This window comes from Oryzias latipes, chromosome 11 (assembly GCF_002234675.1).
Source record: "Oryzias latipes chromosome 11, ASM223467v1".
Lineage (NCBI taxonomy): Eukaryota > Metazoa > Chordata > Actinopteri > Beloniformes > Adrianichthyidae > Oryzias > Oryzias latipes.
This window is the reverse complement of record NC_019869.2, coordinates 16,512,229-16,529,350: the sequence shown is the minus strand read 5'-3', so window position 1 is coordinate 16,529,350 and position 17,122 is coordinate 16,512,229. Positions and strand designations below refer to the sequence as shown.

At 38.1% G+C, this 17,122-nt stretch overlaps 1 protein-coding gene across 2 annotated transcripts in view; it reads right to left on the bottom strand.

Annotated features, from left to right (window-relative positions):
• Nucleotides 1-2,084: 2,084 nt before the first annotated feature.
• The window catches only part of LOC101156103 (poliovirus receptor), a 340,329-nt gene continuing 325,291 nt past the window's right edge, over nt 2,085-17,122 (bottom strand). Inside the window, exons 7-11 of one of the 2 annotated variants that reach the window (XM_011481008.3) lie at nt 13,810-13,942; nt 9,013-9,070; nt 6,786-6,881; nt 4,964-5,188; nt 2,085-4,435 (exon numbers count right to left, since the gene is read on the bottom strand). In XM_011481008.3, coding sequence (XP_011479310.1) covers nt 5,000-5,188; nt 6,786-6,881; nt 9,013-9,070; nt 13,810-13,942 — 476 coding nt within the window. In that variant the 3' untranslated portion in view covers nt 2,085-4,435; nt 4,964-4,999. Of the gene's footprint in view, nt 5,189-6,785; nt 6,882-9,012; nt 9,071-13,809; nt 13,943-17,122 lie in introns of both variants that reach the window. The other variant, XM_011481007.3, reaches the window with a different exon arrangement.

Here is a 17,122-nt window from a genome sequence, read left to right as displayed (position 1 = left end):
AGTAAAAAAAAGAATTCACTGATGTTGTCTATTGACCCAAAAGAATAATAAAAAAAAAAACCTAAAAAGGCCACAATTGCTTTTTGGTGGGTTTGTAAAAAATAGAATGAAAATACAAAAAGAAAGAAGGTTAAAGTTGTTCCCATGGTAGATTGACCAATCAAGGCTGGAGGAGCAGCTCCAGCAAATATTACCAAATTGAAAAGAAAATAAACAAGAAGATTGAACTTTGAAGCAAATCTGTCTACTGTCTTTTTTTTAACTCAAAGCTAACATTCCTTTCTGCTGATGTCTTGCTGATGATGAGTTATCCAAACGTCTCAAAGCCTTTATTGTTCAGAAAACTAATAAAGGCTTTGAGACATTTGGATAAATCTTTTCATGAGCACAGATTTTAATGGGTAGAAAAGGTCATGTTATGGGAGGACTATAAAACATGTAAATATGAGTGATTGATATTGATAATCTCTAGATTATGGAGAAAACTCCATAATCTGCACAGTTTTATGAATCTTAATATTAAACTGAATTAATCTTTTTTTTTTAACAGATTTATTGTTTATGCTGTAATATGTGGATTGCAGGATTTTTGTATACTAAAAACTACCTCTGAGGTCATACTGATGTCATTGGACGGGATATACAGAGTCATGTGATTCGAGCTTCTCCGTCACATGACCGCGTGGTTTGAGCTAAACCAACTCTGATGTTGGGGCCTCTCCTCACTCACTTTATATATTTGTCACTAAGCAGAACACAGCAGGGACCAATATGAACTTAACCATAAGGTTAATCAGCCAAAAAATGAACAAATGCTCCCTGACAATGAGCTCGTCTCATCTGCACCCGTCTGACAGCAGGAGCCACACAAAGGGCTCAGAGGAAAGAGCCATGGAACGAAAATAAATATAATAAAAAAAAGGTTGATGAGAGACTAAACATCAGACCTTATGGTCGGTTATCTTATGCTATTGATTTCATTTGCTGGTTCCAAATTTGACTTGTAGTTATTTCTCTTTTTAATAATATTTCCTCATTAGGACATGTTAAAGGCAGTTTATTAAACTTGAAGATTGAAGCGAGATTTTGAAAATATTTATGTCATTATGAGACAGTCCAAGAGATTAGATGAGATTAGATAAAGAACCAAGAAATTTACATATTATTTTAGATGTTTAATTATTGAGTGGACGTTACAGAGATGTTGTTGCTTTGCTAAATGAAATACACAAGCTTGAAAGTAATGGATAGATAGATAGATAAAAATAAATAAAAAATATGTTTTTTATGTTATTTTATTTGGACTTTCATTTGTTCTTTTGCAGTGGGTGGGGACTGGTGTGAGGACTAGTGACCAAATTTTTTACTTTCCAAGATTTGAGTAAATGTTTTCCCTACTTCTGTTTTTGTCCGAGTCAGTTTTCAGCCTTTAAACATTTTTTTGGACGCTCTTTTCTGTTTGTCCCCGTTCCCCCTTGATCCTACATGGTCGCTGTCAAGCTCGGGTCCTGACAAATTTCCTGCACCCTCAGAAATCTCAGGAGAAAAATTCAAACGCTTTAACTGTATGAATCCAAAGGTTCACGATAGAGCGAGCAGAACACTTTACACTTGAAGGTCTGTGGTGAAAAGATGGCGTTTCATGACCATAATACAAACTTTAAAAGTTCTATTTTTTTAAATGTACGTCTTTGTTTTCATCATCTGAGCTAGCATCTGTCTTAAAACGGTATGGCTGGATATCTCCAATATTGCTCACCATTTTTGTTGCACTAGTAAGGAAAGGCTGGGAGTGTGAGGGGCTGTACGCTAGTGAGAGAGTGTAAAGAGATAGGTGATGGGAAGTGGGGGTGCAAAGGCTCCATGTCAACAGTTCCACCAATAACTCGGAGGAGAAATTCTAATAAACTATTGCAGCTCTGCAGAAGTCCTAGAAAATGACAAAGATTTTTTTTTTTTTTAAATGTTGCCTAAAATCCGCATAGTTCTAATTAAAAGACCACGGGGGATACATTAAAATAGATCAAAAGAAGTGGGACTTTAACTCTGACTTTTGTTGCAGAAGGAAAAACCCAAACCAAAAGGGGCTTTTGTCTTTTAATGTACATTTTATTTGACAGGACATGAATTGTAAAACGTCAATTTGTTTCCAAGAAAGCATACAAAATGATAATTGTTCTTTAATACAAGAAAACAAAGAAAATGAATCAACGCTCAAAATATATGATCTCCAGTGTGTGCGTGCGTATTTAGCAACGACATTGGCAATGGCAAAGAAAACTATGTTGGTGTCTTCCACCGTTTCATCATCTGTTCTACTGTCAGATAAGAAATGTGAGAATCGAAAAGCTAAAAATAACAAACAAGGCACGTCTGGCTCTGTGATGAAAGGCTGTGATGAACAACAGATGAACAAGAGAGATGAGATTAAAAATAAAGCTGTGAATGAGTGAGGCCATGCAGTCTGAACAGCCTGATCGACAACCACCACATCATGCCTTTCTGGCATTGAATTGGCAAGAGAGAGGACATGGAGGTAAGCACGGTCCAAATCCGGCTCTCACAGAGACACATTCAGAGCTGTCATCTGCAAACAATCCACCTAAAAGTCAAGCAGAGCTGCTTCACCCGACTTTAGATCGACTTCAAGCATCAACATCTGCTAGAATCCCGATTTAAGATTCCTCCAAATGATACAACACTATTAGCCATAAGGCTCGCGGTAAAAATTATCTTTAATGTGACAGCAGTGACAGAAATTCCAACTGAAAAGTCATTGGTCTCTGATCTAATGTGTCTCGACGATTGTCTTTTCCTTATTTTCAGTCTATCAAGAATGGCCTAGTGGCAAAAACATTAAGCACATTAATCTAAAGGGAACCAAACATTAACTTGGTTTTGTGGAATGACTTTACAAAGAAACCATCGCATTAACTTCTCTTTAGCGAGAGCTTTTTTGTTCTGAGGCAGGGGTAGAAAATGCATCATGTGCGATTGTCTGACAGTGAGAAAGCTGAACGTTATATGTGGCAGGACTCTTCTCAAGAATTATAGAAACATCTCATTTTCCCTCAGTGTCCATGCAGCATGCAGACATTCCCTTTAATGCAAATGAGCAGCTTAGGGCCAATAAAAGGACGAGCACAGAGAAGCCTTTGGTCCATAATATTTCCCTTACATCCTTCCAGATCTATCCTGAATTTCCAGCATCAGGCTTCAAAAGATGAACAAAGATGTCTTGGTGTATTCATTTCCTTTCACAGCTTTCACAATTTTCCAGAACTAGTTCAGATAATGTCAACGTAAAAGTGACAGAAATAAAATAAGGTGTTTTATCCTCAACTTTTGCACCTGTTGACCAACTCTCTGCTAATCTGTGCCAAGTATGAGCAGCCTGGTGCGAGAAAAGATTGCATTTTTGGTGCGTTTTGTCCTCTGCCGCCCAGAGAGATGATGATTCCATGCTGGCCCCACGTTTGGATTAACGTAGAAGACAAAGCTGTCACACCATAAACCATAGATTAAAAAAAAAACAGCTCAACCTTAATTTCAGATTGTGCATGATAATGGCAGATGCATTTAGACAGAATGTAAAAACGTAACCAATCTTTTTTTTTTTTTTGTTGAAAATCAGACAGCCATGGGGAAGTGTTTGAACGAGCCACTGATCATGCCATGCAGAGCAAGATGAAGCACAAGTAAAGTCCACACCATAAATTTTTTTTTCTTACATATTCAAACATTTTAGTATTAAGTGACAACCGTAATGTACTCATGAAATGCAAAATAGTATTATACGCATTTTTTTTAACCATTCCCTTGACATTGAATAACTTCCATCCTCTGTACACAGGCACTGAAAACACCTACACTTTAGTTTTGAAGTATACACAATTCACCAACAGCATATTATTTACCAGTATTATCTATGTACACTGTTTATCATTTGGTACCATATGACATCTGTTTAGACCAATGTTTGTTTCAGCCTTTTATTTTTTTAAAGATATCACAAAAGAAAATGCAAAATTCACATTTCTTCTATACAAAAGCAAGACAGTCACAGCGGCTGGATTTGTTTAATTTCTGTGGAGCATTTCCGCACTGACATTTTCTTTATGAAAGCTTTTTCTTTTTTGTTAAGGAGTGAGAACAAATGTGTTTGTGTGCATTTTGTTGGATCCCTGTGGTGTGTGTGTGCTTTGTAAACTCCCAAGACCTTGCAATTAAAAGAAGTGGTATTTATTTTAAGGATGCCATGTTGCCAGGTTACGGGGCTTCCAGTCATGTCGTGTCCTCTCCGTTGTTGCTAACGAGAGGACTCTCACTGTGAAAGCAGCTGTGGTCCAGGGACACTCTGACAGCATAATAAAGTGGAATAGGTCTTTTCCGGAATGCAGCCTGGGCATGATGGTGACAGGCAGAGCAGCAGGAACTGATAAGTGAGATTTAAAAGAAAAAAATCTTCAGAGGTTGATTAACGCTTGGTGGAGAGACTTTGGAGTTTGTTTCGATAAACTTTATGTGAATTGCACCCAGGAAGGGTGTTGCATGTTGCCATTCACGGTGACAACCAGGGAAAAGCTCTTTTTCTATTAATAATTTGTAACGATCAGAAAAGTAGATCATTTTCCCTTTTATTTCTGTCCTATTTCATCAATAAATTCAATATTTAATTGCTCTTGCAATTACACTTTTTATAATACTTCTAAATTATCGTAAAATCTGAAGGTTTTACACGCAAAAACAAAAGGCAACCATCGCTAAAAACCTTCTCTCATATGATTACATTAAAAGTTACGGTAAACAAAAATGTTTGTTAAAACTGCTTAACCCAGACACCCACAAAATTGAAACTGTTTGTCATCAGGTTAGAAATGTAAAAGTTGGATTTAAAGTTAAAGGTGGAAAAGGATGTGCGCGCCTTTGCTTTTCAAGTCGTTTGAGTTGATCTGAAACCTACCCGTGTGCCTGCCAGGACGTGTGTTATTTGGTATGGCTACACATACATGGCGGGAGACACAAAGCTATCCCCGCGAGAAATGCTGGCAGCTGGAGCTCCATGATTGGAGGACTCAAACTCATTGCTGTGGTGACTGTCAGCGCTTTCTTTGAACTCTTTGACTGAGGTGTCCAGGCCTGGAGGGGCTCCGCCATTCAGGGCTCCACTGCTTCCATCATCTAGGTTCTGGAAGGTAGAACGCAAGGTAGAACAGTTTTAGGATCTAAAACTTGAACCACATGTTTTACTAATGATGCATTCTAATTTGGATGTGATTTTATTTAAAAAAAATCCGTTTTAGTCAACAAACTTTACCTTACGTTAAGAATAACCCGTTAAGTAGGATTACAGATGTTTTAAGGATGTAAAAACCCTCACTACAAACTTTATACACCTTTCTCAGACAAACAACAACCTTTTCACACTTTTCTGTTTTGTTTGAACTTCATTGAAAAAGAAGTCCAGTATTAGAGAATGAAACCCAAGAACAGACTAGGATGAAAGATTTATTTGGAGAGCTGCATGCATTTGTACAAGAGACACAGCACTGAGGAGATTGACTGACGAGGTCTCCAGCCAATCACAACACTGAACACCGACCACAGTTTAAAATAGAATGCACAACTGCACTGAAAAAATCTGCGAGACAGCGAAAGGGAATCAGGATATTGAGGATAGTGAGAGAACACTGTATTACAGTTACAAAACAGTTACAAAAAAATGGGTTTTGATCAATGAGTCAAACAAAAATGTTTGACAACTGAAAAGTTTGCAAAACCCCCAAAAAAACAAAGGGAAAAGTTTCCTGATTTTGCTGAGTTTGTGGCCTCTAAGAATGACTCAAAAAGCTCACAACTGTTTGACAGGAAAAAATATGACAAAAATGTGGTACAATGAGTTTTTGAGGATAAAGAAAATGATTAGAATGTATTTCCTGACAAAATGTCTAACAGCTGTGCTAATCCCATATTAATAAGCTCTCCTTTAGACACAAGTCACAATTTGTGTCTAAAGGAGAGCTAATCAATATTAGTTTATTCGGTTTGAAACTAATCAAGCATAAATATTGTCTGAAACAGAAACATTTTGCGTGAAAATCCCAGAACCACCGTCACTCGGGGGTGATGGTGGGGGGATGACCGTCAGCTCCCAGCAGATGATGTTCTTCCTGCAGCAGCTGAGGAAACTCAAACAGCCCACCAAGGTGTTGGTGCAGTTCTACACAGCCATCAAGTACATCCTCACCTCCTCCATCTCCATCTGGTATGCTGTAGCCACAGCCAGGGACAAAGAGAAGCTAGCTGCAGGCTCCCATCTCTGCAGGACCTGTACTCCTCCAGGAGCAAGGATTAAAGCTGACCCTTTTAACTTGGGACAACTGTCTGTCCCTCTCCTCTCGGGCAGGAGGTTCTGGTCTATCCAGACCAGAACCTCCTGCCATAAGAACAGTTTTTTTTCCCTCTGCCATAACCCACATAAAATAACAACTTTTGATTTATTGTACTTGTCTTTATGTTGTGTGAAAATTCACTCCTGTTATGTTCAATTATTTTTTCTGCCTATAATTGTAGCACCAATCACCGCAAAAAAGTTGTTGTTGGCGAAAGTCACACTCACCAACAATGGCAAACATTTTCTCAAATTCTTCCTCAAATTTCACTTTGAAGGATTTTTATTGACAATTTCTTAACCCCTGTTGATCAAAGACTGGAGGAGCACATCTTAAACACAATATAAGTTGTTAACTTGAACTGTTTGTGTGTGCACCGGATGTGTTACTTACTGTGACAGGCTCCCTCCCTGAGGTCTCATAGTAGACTTCTCCTTTGCTCAGCAGTGCTCTCTTTGAGGCTGTGGGTGGTTCTGATGGCTTGGTCAGCTAAAAAAACAAACAAAAACAGAACACAGACTATTACGCTCTGTCATGTGAGGAAGAGAGCCCGGGTCTTTGATCCAGAGTGTTATCTGGTTCCAGCTGATAAAAGAAACAGCAGCCTGCACTTACACATTTAGTAGGTCTGCACTAAATACAGGTTCAAAAGCTCAAAAGTTTTAAAGTTGTTTCATTTTATGACAATTTTGAAAAAAATAATAGGTTTCAGCCAGTTTGCATCAAGAATTAGAGCACCTACCAGAACTCCACATGACAAACCACCCTTTTGCCAGAATCTAAGTCTTCATTTCCAAATTCCTATCCAGCAGGCAAAATCCGCAAGGTTTGCTGTGCAGCCTCCAGTATTGATGCTATCAGCTTCAATCACTTCCAAGTCGACTGATCATTTGTGTTATCGTGAGCTAGCTTTACTGTTCTTTGTGTCCTCTGACAGTTCTTCGCATTGCTCTCTTCCCGCATGTCGCGTGTAAAAAGCACCCAATGGCAGCAAAAGGCACAATGGCTGCTTTATACCTGCGCTCTGACCGAATGATGGCAATCACTTCAGAAATGTCTAGTGCTTCTTAAAAGATGAAAAGAAAACATTTTTATCCCATAATGCTGCATTCATAGCTATGAAAATGACAGAGTATTTTGAAAATGACAGCGTTTTGTGCGATTCCCCTGATATTTTTCATTAAATAAACATGAAATTTTATGCTTTAATTGATGCTTTAAGTGCAATAAATTGTTAAATGTTGATTTGAAATCTTTTTTTTTTCAATTAAAGGCAACTGTTTATACAACAATTAAGTTCGATAGAAATATCTGGATTTGCGTGCTCTTTCATTTGAACACCTGTGACATTTCACACAATATTTTCAGATAAGTTTAGTAAATTTAGATGAAAATAAGTAACTATTTAGTAGTGTTGACTGAAGCAAAAACACAAGATCTAATCTTTTAAAAAAGAATCAAAGCAATTACCCACAGTTCTAGCTCTAACTTATAAGTCCGATGCTTTTATGATGCAGAATGAATATAAAGCACTTTGCATTTTTCTTTTTCAAACATGTAAGTATGCAAGTATAAGTCACATTTTTTTTGTAGAGTCTGGCATCTTATACCCAGGTGTCCCAGGTTTTGTAATGAATAGCAACAACTAGATATGTGAGTTTTTCTTCTTTATTAAGCATTTTTTGCGTCTGCAACTCATGACTTATACCATGAGTGACTTCCAGTGCAGAAAATACGGTACCTCTTTTTTGTGAATTTTTAGTCATGTGGAACAAATACTAATTTTTTTTCAACTGAGAATTACAATGCTTCAGTGATGGATAAAAGGTGCAGAAAGTCCCTTAGAATTGTCGAATAAAAATCATCTCATGTTCACACACGTGCTGTGAATTTTTTCTGATTCCTTCACAAACTTTCTCACAGTAAAAATAAGACTTTGTTGATTTGCTCCTGTTCCACTCCAGCATATGTCATCTCATTGGTGCTCAATGCTGCTGCCATAAACCGTGAAACTCCTTTAACAAGACACGTGTAATGTTAATGACAATTTATATTTGGATGATAAAGCTCGAGTCTTCAGTTCTCAGACTCTTCCACTCTGGAGGCACGCTTATCTGTGTGTATGAAACATGGTGACTCACCCCAGACTTGAACTCAGGGAAACCAAGCTTGATTTGAACATGAAGGAAGCTGCAGAAATAAGGCCGTCTTTGATCACGAGCCACAGACAGCACGTTGCAAGAAACCCTTTAAATATCTAATAAACCTTCCCAGCTGAACTCTGTGAACCATCCTTTCAGTCCAGGCGTTTAAAGCCATTAGACCCTTTTCCACATTGAATCAACATGAGATTTCAGAGTTTCAGTCAAATTACTGGGATGCTGCAAAAATGTGATGGAATGATGGAGTAAAAGCAGCAGACATGGAGAGCAAAGAGCTCCACTAATGGAGCTCTTTGCAAAATAAGCAAATTGTTTCAGCACGCATGAGCCAACCGAGATCCTCCATCAATAGCTATTAGCCACCTTATGACAACCAACATGGACCCCTAGTATTTGAATTTGTGAGCTTAATAAACTCCTGGTGGCTGCGGATGGTGAAGATTGACTCCGTCACTCACCATCTCTGTTGAGCTGCTGCCCTTCACAGGGGGAGGAGGTTTGTGCTTGGGTGGGCCCCTGATTGGACACAAGGAAAAAAAAAAGAAGTTGTTATTGATTCTACTTGTGAAAAAGCGGATTTCCATGCATTTAACAATGAAAAACAGCAATAAAAACTGCTGAAGTGCTGAGTTTTAGCTTGAAATGAAACGGTCTTTTCAGATAGACCTCAACTAAATGACTAAATTGCTTCAGGGGGGTGGGGGGCTGTCAATGGTAAGTGCATGGTAAGATGTGCAATCTCCACACAGGCAGGTCCCTGTGGGATTTTGAACCAAGGCCTTCTCATTGTGAAACGAGAGCACCAACCACTGCTCCACCGTGCCGCCAACAGATTAAAATATTAGAAATACAATAAAAAAATACAGTTAAAAAGTTAGAAAATTTACTTATTGATTTAAGAGTCTTGCAGATACATTGTAAAATATTTTTACCGCACTGCACTGTGTTGTAATGAAGCTAATTGTACTACACTTTTTGTTTTAATTGCAAGACAAAGGCTTTCATGGGTGAAATTATTTTGTCTTTGATGAAAATATTTACAACCCTTATTCAATATTTATTTTTTTCCCATGCAGGGTGACGCCTGACCTTCATGTCAAAACTGAAGAAATTGTTGGGTAATCTGTCACTTCTTTAATCAACAAGGATTTTCGAGGAGCTGCAAGTGCCACAATGAAATCCTGAAACACACAGGTTTCTGGTTTGATCTGAGTCTAGATGCTGCTGCTGCTGATGATGCTGGTGGTGCTAATGGTGGGTGTGAGAATTATCTGATTGAGCTGTTTCTCCCACACACCGAAGGTAGGACAAGAGTAATGAGATCACCTGTCAGTTCTGTCTGGAAGTTGTGCACAACAAACTATTTAGAAAGCCGCTGCAGATCGTGCTTGACAGCAAACGCCTTTGAATTGTCAAGACAAGCGGTCTGGAAGATAATAAGAACGCTATCAGTAGCAGCCCGTCATCGTTGAACTGTAATAAGTGCTGTTGGTGATAAAATCCTGAACCAGTGTCTCTGCTTCGGCTCCAGACAGGACGAGTTGCACTTTGGAAATGTCTTAGTAATAAAGAGAAGTTTTGGTGATGGTCGTGGAAAATTAAGAGATTTAGTCAAATGTAACTGTGATGTGCAGTTTGGTTTTGATGTTTTTTCTTGTGATTTGAAGCAACAATTACAACTCTAGTTTGGTCACTTTATTTCTGTTTTTTCCAAAAGGATTCTGATTTTCCTTTTCCCACATATCGGTTTGTGAAGCATTTTCCTCTTTGACTTCATTGGAAAATTTTCAACAGGGCTGAGTATCAATGCAAAACTATTAAAGTGTCAATTTCCATTTTAAAATTCTGTTTAGTTATGAAAATCTACTGTCACATATCTAATGATGTAATCTTCAAGCAAATAGGATGTTTCAGTGATTAAAATAACGGATTTTTGCAGTAAAAATGGATGGATGTTTTTTTTAACTTCTGAAACGAAAATAAACAGATTTAACAGAAAATGAATGATTATTGTGTATAATTTGAATAAGACCAATTTTGATTGGTGACACTTAGGCACTAAGTCAAAGCATGAAGATTTCATCAGATTATCCCCTCTGTGTTGTGGGTGGAACTGTTGGTGCAGAGTAAGCCTGTTTTCATATCCCATCATACCTTTGTTTACAGTCTTTTCCGCTAGCTTACAGCCCTTCACAACTACATACTAACATTTTTGGTGCAACAGAAATGGCGAGAAATATCCAAGCTATCCAGCCGTACATTTTTGCGCCAGATGCTAGCTCAAACGAGAAAACAAAGATGTACATGGATCTATTTGTCCACAAGCAGATGCATCTGTATGGAGCAGAGCAGGGAGCTTGTGGTTGCCAGTCATACCTTCTATGTAACAAATTCAATCTTTTCCAATGGCATTCTTTCATCTGCTCCGGATTCACACTGCTTTGAATAAATAAATACTAAGAAATTGAATTTTTAAGATTCATTTTCTTTAGATATGTTCGCCACCATGACAAAAATACTACAACAACATGTTAAGAACAGCAAAAACAGAATTCTTATCAGAGTGGGTCTTTAAATTCATAAATGGTGTAAGGATTCAGTGGTTTTGTTCTTGGTCATGTTTTTGGTTTTCTTTGTCTGTCACTCCACCTTCAGGTTCATGATCCACAGCTGTCTTCAGTTCAGTTAATTGCCCTCAGCCTATTTAAGTGTCTTGGTTTCTGTTCTTCTTTGTCAGGTCATCTACTATGTTTTGTCACAGTTTTTTTTCCCTCCTAGTTTTGTCATGTTTCAGTTTGCTAATTAAATGTTTTATTTCCTGTCACCAATCCTGGTCTCCTGCATTTTGGGTCCTCCACCACGAGTTCCAGACAAATGGTTGTGTCTCTCTGCATTCTAGACGTCCCTCCTCCACCTTGTTCTCCACCTGGAACGCTGGTTTGGAATGGTCTGGCCTCTAACCACTGTAAGCGTCCAGGCTCTGGGGTTCATAACTATAACTAGAGTCCATATTAATCCCAAACACACGAGACGTCATCAGCCCAGAGCCACACCTCCAAAGATTTTGGACATGTTTCTGTAACACAAATAATTTTCTACTTGTAGTCCTTACATTTCGTCTTATTGAAATATTTTTATAACCCTTTTCATTATGTTAAGGAAGAGGCTTATCCCTGCAGGAGGTGTGTAGCTGCTGTCTCTGAGCAGCTTTTGCATTCATGAAACTTCTATCTGTGATGAAGGAGTTTTTGACTTAGGTAGGAAGATGGTTATTGACTGACAAATGCAGGCGGTGTAGTTCAGTAAAGCTTGGAAGAGTCTTCTTTTAATCCCTCCTCTAATCCATCCTTCCTCTGACTGTATCTTCATCTCCAATTACCTGAATTCATCTCGTCACCTTCTACTTCCTTTATCCATATTTTTCTTCTTTTATGTGTGCTCTCTTTGCTACTTTTGATTTGTGTGATCATTCTTTTCATCTGTTCACTTTTCGTTTGATCTCTTATTGTTTAGCAAAACTCAAAATGCTGTGTTGAACCTCCACAATGAGGCTCCATTACAATCCATTATTAGACACCCAGACACCCTGTTCAAATACTGTTCTCATCAGCAAACAGTCTGCAATACGTCATCAGTTTTTTTGTCTGGTTCTTGTTAATAACCTGCTGTGAGATTTAGTTTGTGTCTCATATTGTATATCCTGCCGTCACAAAATGTCTGTGTGTGTTCTGACAATCCTCAGGCTCTGATACGTCAAGGTGAAAATGCACAGATAAATAATACAACTGTATGGAATGTCTTGCTTTTTCAGGGGATGATGGAGATTTGGTGAAAACTGCAGAAGCTTATGATCAACTCTGGGAGTCTAAAAAGGTCTGAGCTGTGAGGATTCAGGCTAAATCTATTTTAAATTTAGCGAAAAAGAAAATTGTGGCATATCCTTGGTGTTCATCAATGGGAAGTTTTTATAACCAGCTGAAAGGTGAGTTAGACGGACAGGCAGCCAGAGGAGAAGAGCCTAAAAAATATGTTGATGCTAAACAGGAAGTATGCAGAAAGAGGGAATTAAACTAATCATGGAATTTTGGAATTTAGGCAAAAAGCAAAATGAATGTGACAAACTGAAAATGTTTGAACAACAGCATAAATTCTGTTGGGTTTCTCATCCAGACATTGGCAGGATGACCTCTCTGGGATGTTTGTTGATTGAGTAATCATTAATTTGTCTGCAGGATAAATTATTTATGCTTCAATTAAATGAATTATGGATGACTAGAAAACTGTTTCCGTCCCTTGGCTGCTTTTATCCACAAAGTGATGCTGCATAAAGAAAGGGGTATTTGATACGTTGTTTTTAACTGCTAATTAATAAAAAACGATGGGAAGAAATTAATTTAAATCCAACTACAGTTTACTTTTGCCTGTAAATAAATGGAAGTAGCATATTAAGCAACACAGGAGGCTCTTATTTGGTGGACTTCTGTATTTTAAACCCTGGTCAAGACTCATGTTCTTCCTAGCAGTAGGGACTCAGCATAAAATATGACCTCAGAAAGGCAGCCTGCCTTAACTTAAGGTCAGATATGTCACAGACTTCCTTTGCCAGAATCATGATATGTAAGACATCTCATTGAGTCCCGGTCCTTCAAATATCATTCTGATCATCTTTTAATGTGTTGTAAAAGCATTCCCAGTGGTCTTTTAACTATGATCATACAATTTTTAGATGAAATCAAAATATCTTATTAGAAATTCGCCTCTGAGTTGTGGGCGGGACTGTTGGCGTGGAGTGAGCCTGCCCCCTTCCCATCAGTCATCTATTTAAATGCTCTCTCTCATTACTTTACAGTCCCTAACAACCTCAAGCTAACATTAGTGGTGCAACAAAAATGGCGAGCAAAATCTGAGCTACAGTTTTGATCCAGAGGCGAGGTCAAACAAAGAAAAACAAAGACGTACATGGATCTGTTTGTCTGCAAGTGGATGCATCAGAATGGAGCTGAACAGTGAGCTTGTGGCCTGCTGATTTGTAGATTTTACTTCGCAGCTATTTTAAACAGTTTTTTTTTCCGTTTGCTCCTGATTCAAAATGATTTCAATAAAGAAATTTGCCAAAAAACTGCAATGCAAAGTTTAATTTGCTTTACACATGCCCTCCATCATAACAAAAATGCCACAAGAACATGTCAAAAAAACCAAAAACACAATAAAAAAAAAAGCAAGAACTAGAATCAGAATTTCTAAAGAAGACTCACTCTCCATCGTCCTGGCGACAGCGGACATAGAGGATGGCGCCGACGATGAGTCCAATTACAGCGAGCGTGCCAAGAATGCCTCCTATGATGGCGCCAGTTGATGGAGGTTTAGGGTGTTCTGTTTTTTGTTGTTCTACGGGTGAGGAACACAGACAGAAAAGGGAGAGAGGGAAGAAGACAAAAGTAACAAACAGTTATGACCACTTCATTTAAATTTCATGAGTCTGCCTCTGGTGTTCTAATGTTGCTCACTTGCAATTCTTGTGTTTTATGTGTTTTACAACCAAAGTATGCGACTGTGTGAGTCCAAAGCCCTTCATAAACCATGGAAAACAAACACAAATAACAGTGATACACACAAAATATTAAAAATGTATAAGTTCTTCCCTGAACTCCTCGTCACACACGCTAACTCTCAACTGCTGCAAAGATTGCAATGAATCTCAAGCTTGCTTCTACATTTCACTTCAATTAATAAGCTGTTTATGATTTTCAGAGGGCAGGGAGGCATTGGAGTCTGTAAAAGCCCCTCATTAAAGTAGGCTCTTATTTAGAAAGGGAAAGAGAAAAGTGGCTGACAGGAGCTGCATGCAGTGCTGGCTTTGCACTACCGCTGCCTGTCATGGAGGGTTTGGCAGAAACAATAAAGGAAGGGATGCAATGTTTTCACAGGTTGTTTAGTCCCTTATTATAAAATCCTTTTTTATCGCTGTCACCGAAGTAAACACACTCTCATCTGCGCCTCACACAGAGATGATGAAAGGAGGACTGCAGATGCAGCTCCCCACGTGGAACCTTCAAAGTTGATGTTAGTTTAATTGACGAGCAACAAAAATGTAATAATCTTGTTTGCTGCTAAACCACAAAAATGCTGCTACTGCAAGTACATTAAAGAAGACAAAATAAAAGAAGATACAGAGTAAAAAAAAAAAATCCTTTGATGTTGGAGTATTTCCACCTCCTTCATTATTATTATTATACCTGTAATTTTATTTTATTACTTTGCTGAAAAAATGCTGCTGAGGATCACTGATCTGAATGCAGTAATTTCAGATTTAGCTAAAGATGTACTTATCTGACTTTGATGATTATATCTTTTAGAAAAATACTTTAATAGGAAAGACAGGGGAAAATAAAAAATACAACAAATATCTGTAAAAGCCATATCAATTCTCACCCCCCATGCCCTATTGTATGGGGGGTGCATCTAATGCACCCGGTGTCTATTATATATAGCCCTGTTTCCTCTCTGATGCGCACATATTCTGTTTCAGATACCCATATACTCATATACAACTACACGTATATGTAAATACACACATAGAAACATTCAAAAATCATTTGTCATGCATAAACAGTCATTTGCTCCCATTTAAATTTGAATCCCAACACCCAAAATGCATCTCCACTTAACGCAAATGTATATTCATAAATATATACATATATTTACAGATCCCATTGTATTGAGTGTAAAATGGATCTCTTCCCTGCATGTTTAAACTGTAATTAAAAGTTAATATAATTTACAAAACAGCCAAAAACGGGTGAATCAACAAAATTTCATCTATACTAACCACGACTTTGTTAAAACAAACTGTTTGAATAAGCGGACAGATTTGTTTCTCTCAGCTCCTTCACACAAGCCTTTTATAAATGTGTAAAAATAAAATATGTTATTTTCTGTCATTTAGGGAAATACAGGTAAACATTTGGCCCTTCATCTTATGGACATGACTGTGTTTGAAAAAACTGACTTAGCTGGTGTCATTTGAAATACAGAAACAAATATTGAAAAAAAAAAAGAGTCAGAATTCAGAAAAAAGTCAAACATCTGAGAGTAGTTTGGAATTGAATTGAGCAACTGATCACCTAAGAAAACCCCTTAATGATTGAATTTAAAACAAAGCTTTGCTCCTTTGGGTACAAATTGAATGGAGTCTGGAAGGGAGAGGAATGTCTAATCTGATGAGTGCAGATTTCTCTTTTTTAAGGTTAATTGGTGGTATCATATAAGGAGGTTCTGGCATTTACCCCTACTTACTCTTAATATAAAATGATAAATGGAAGATTCATAGGACATTTTCTAATGAAGGTCAATGAACATTTTTTTCACTCATTGATTATCACAGTGAAGTCCAGACCTATATTTGATTGGTATCAGCTTTTAGGATCAGTTTATAATCTAAAGGAGAATCTGAAAGATTTCTAACCAAGTTTAGGAACCAAAAAACATCATAATCCAACAGGTTTTCCATTTTAAGACAACAGCGATAAACCATCTTCTGCATCCTAAATAGGCAGGAGGGGAAATAAGGTTGTTATTAAGTTTCTCTTCATACAGCTTTAAAATGACTTCCTCATCTTCATCGCTTCTGCCAAAAACAATGTGCTGCAAGTCGCTCTGTCTTTTATCTCGTCTCAGTCGTCCACTGGCTTATCTGAAGTAATTTAAACAAACCAGCTCTGCAGGGAAAATAAAAGGCCACAGTGTCCTAATGTGCATACCTGTGCATGATTGTATCTGCTTTCGCTGCTAATGCAACATTCAGTTTGCAATTATAATTTTATAATAACAGCCATTTCTCATGCTGATAACCACACTGCTGGTTTTATTCATCAGTAAAATGACTGAACACAATTTTCACAGAATCAAAATACATTTTGCTCTCAAAAATACAAAATTCCCCAGAATCTTTCATTAAGAATCTGTTCAGTTGCTCTTCACATCCAGCAGGTGGCGGTGCATATCAGATCAAGCCAGCCCAAAGAAAACAGATCAGATGGAATCAATAGAAAAGATAAATAAAGGCAAAGGTAGAAGGAGCGGAGGACTGCAGTGGAGAAGGACTGTGGGTGCGGACAAGGAAGTGTGAACAGATGGAAGGAGGAGGTAGAGGAAGAAGGTGACACCAGCCTTCCTCAGAGCTGGAAATGGAAGGATGCAGGCATACATCACACACACACAAACACACACAACCTCTGCCATCTGCCAACAGTGTTTGCTGAAGTCTCATTTGATTCATGTCACAGTCTTATCAAACTTCACTCTGACCCTGATTGCCATTTGCCTTCCACGCCTCCTTTTCAGCAAACAATGAGTTGTGGCGCCACCTGACTAATTTCCCACGGGTGACAAGCGAGGGTGTAGAGCATTTTACCTGACAGAAAAACAAACTGAAAAAGAAAACACCCTTTAAAAGTTAAGCCCAAACAACAAAAGATGGGGATGTAGTAAATGTGATGTGTTATAAGCAACCACATTACCCAAAACAGCCTCCAAAACATCCAACATGACCCCTGTCGACTGAACACA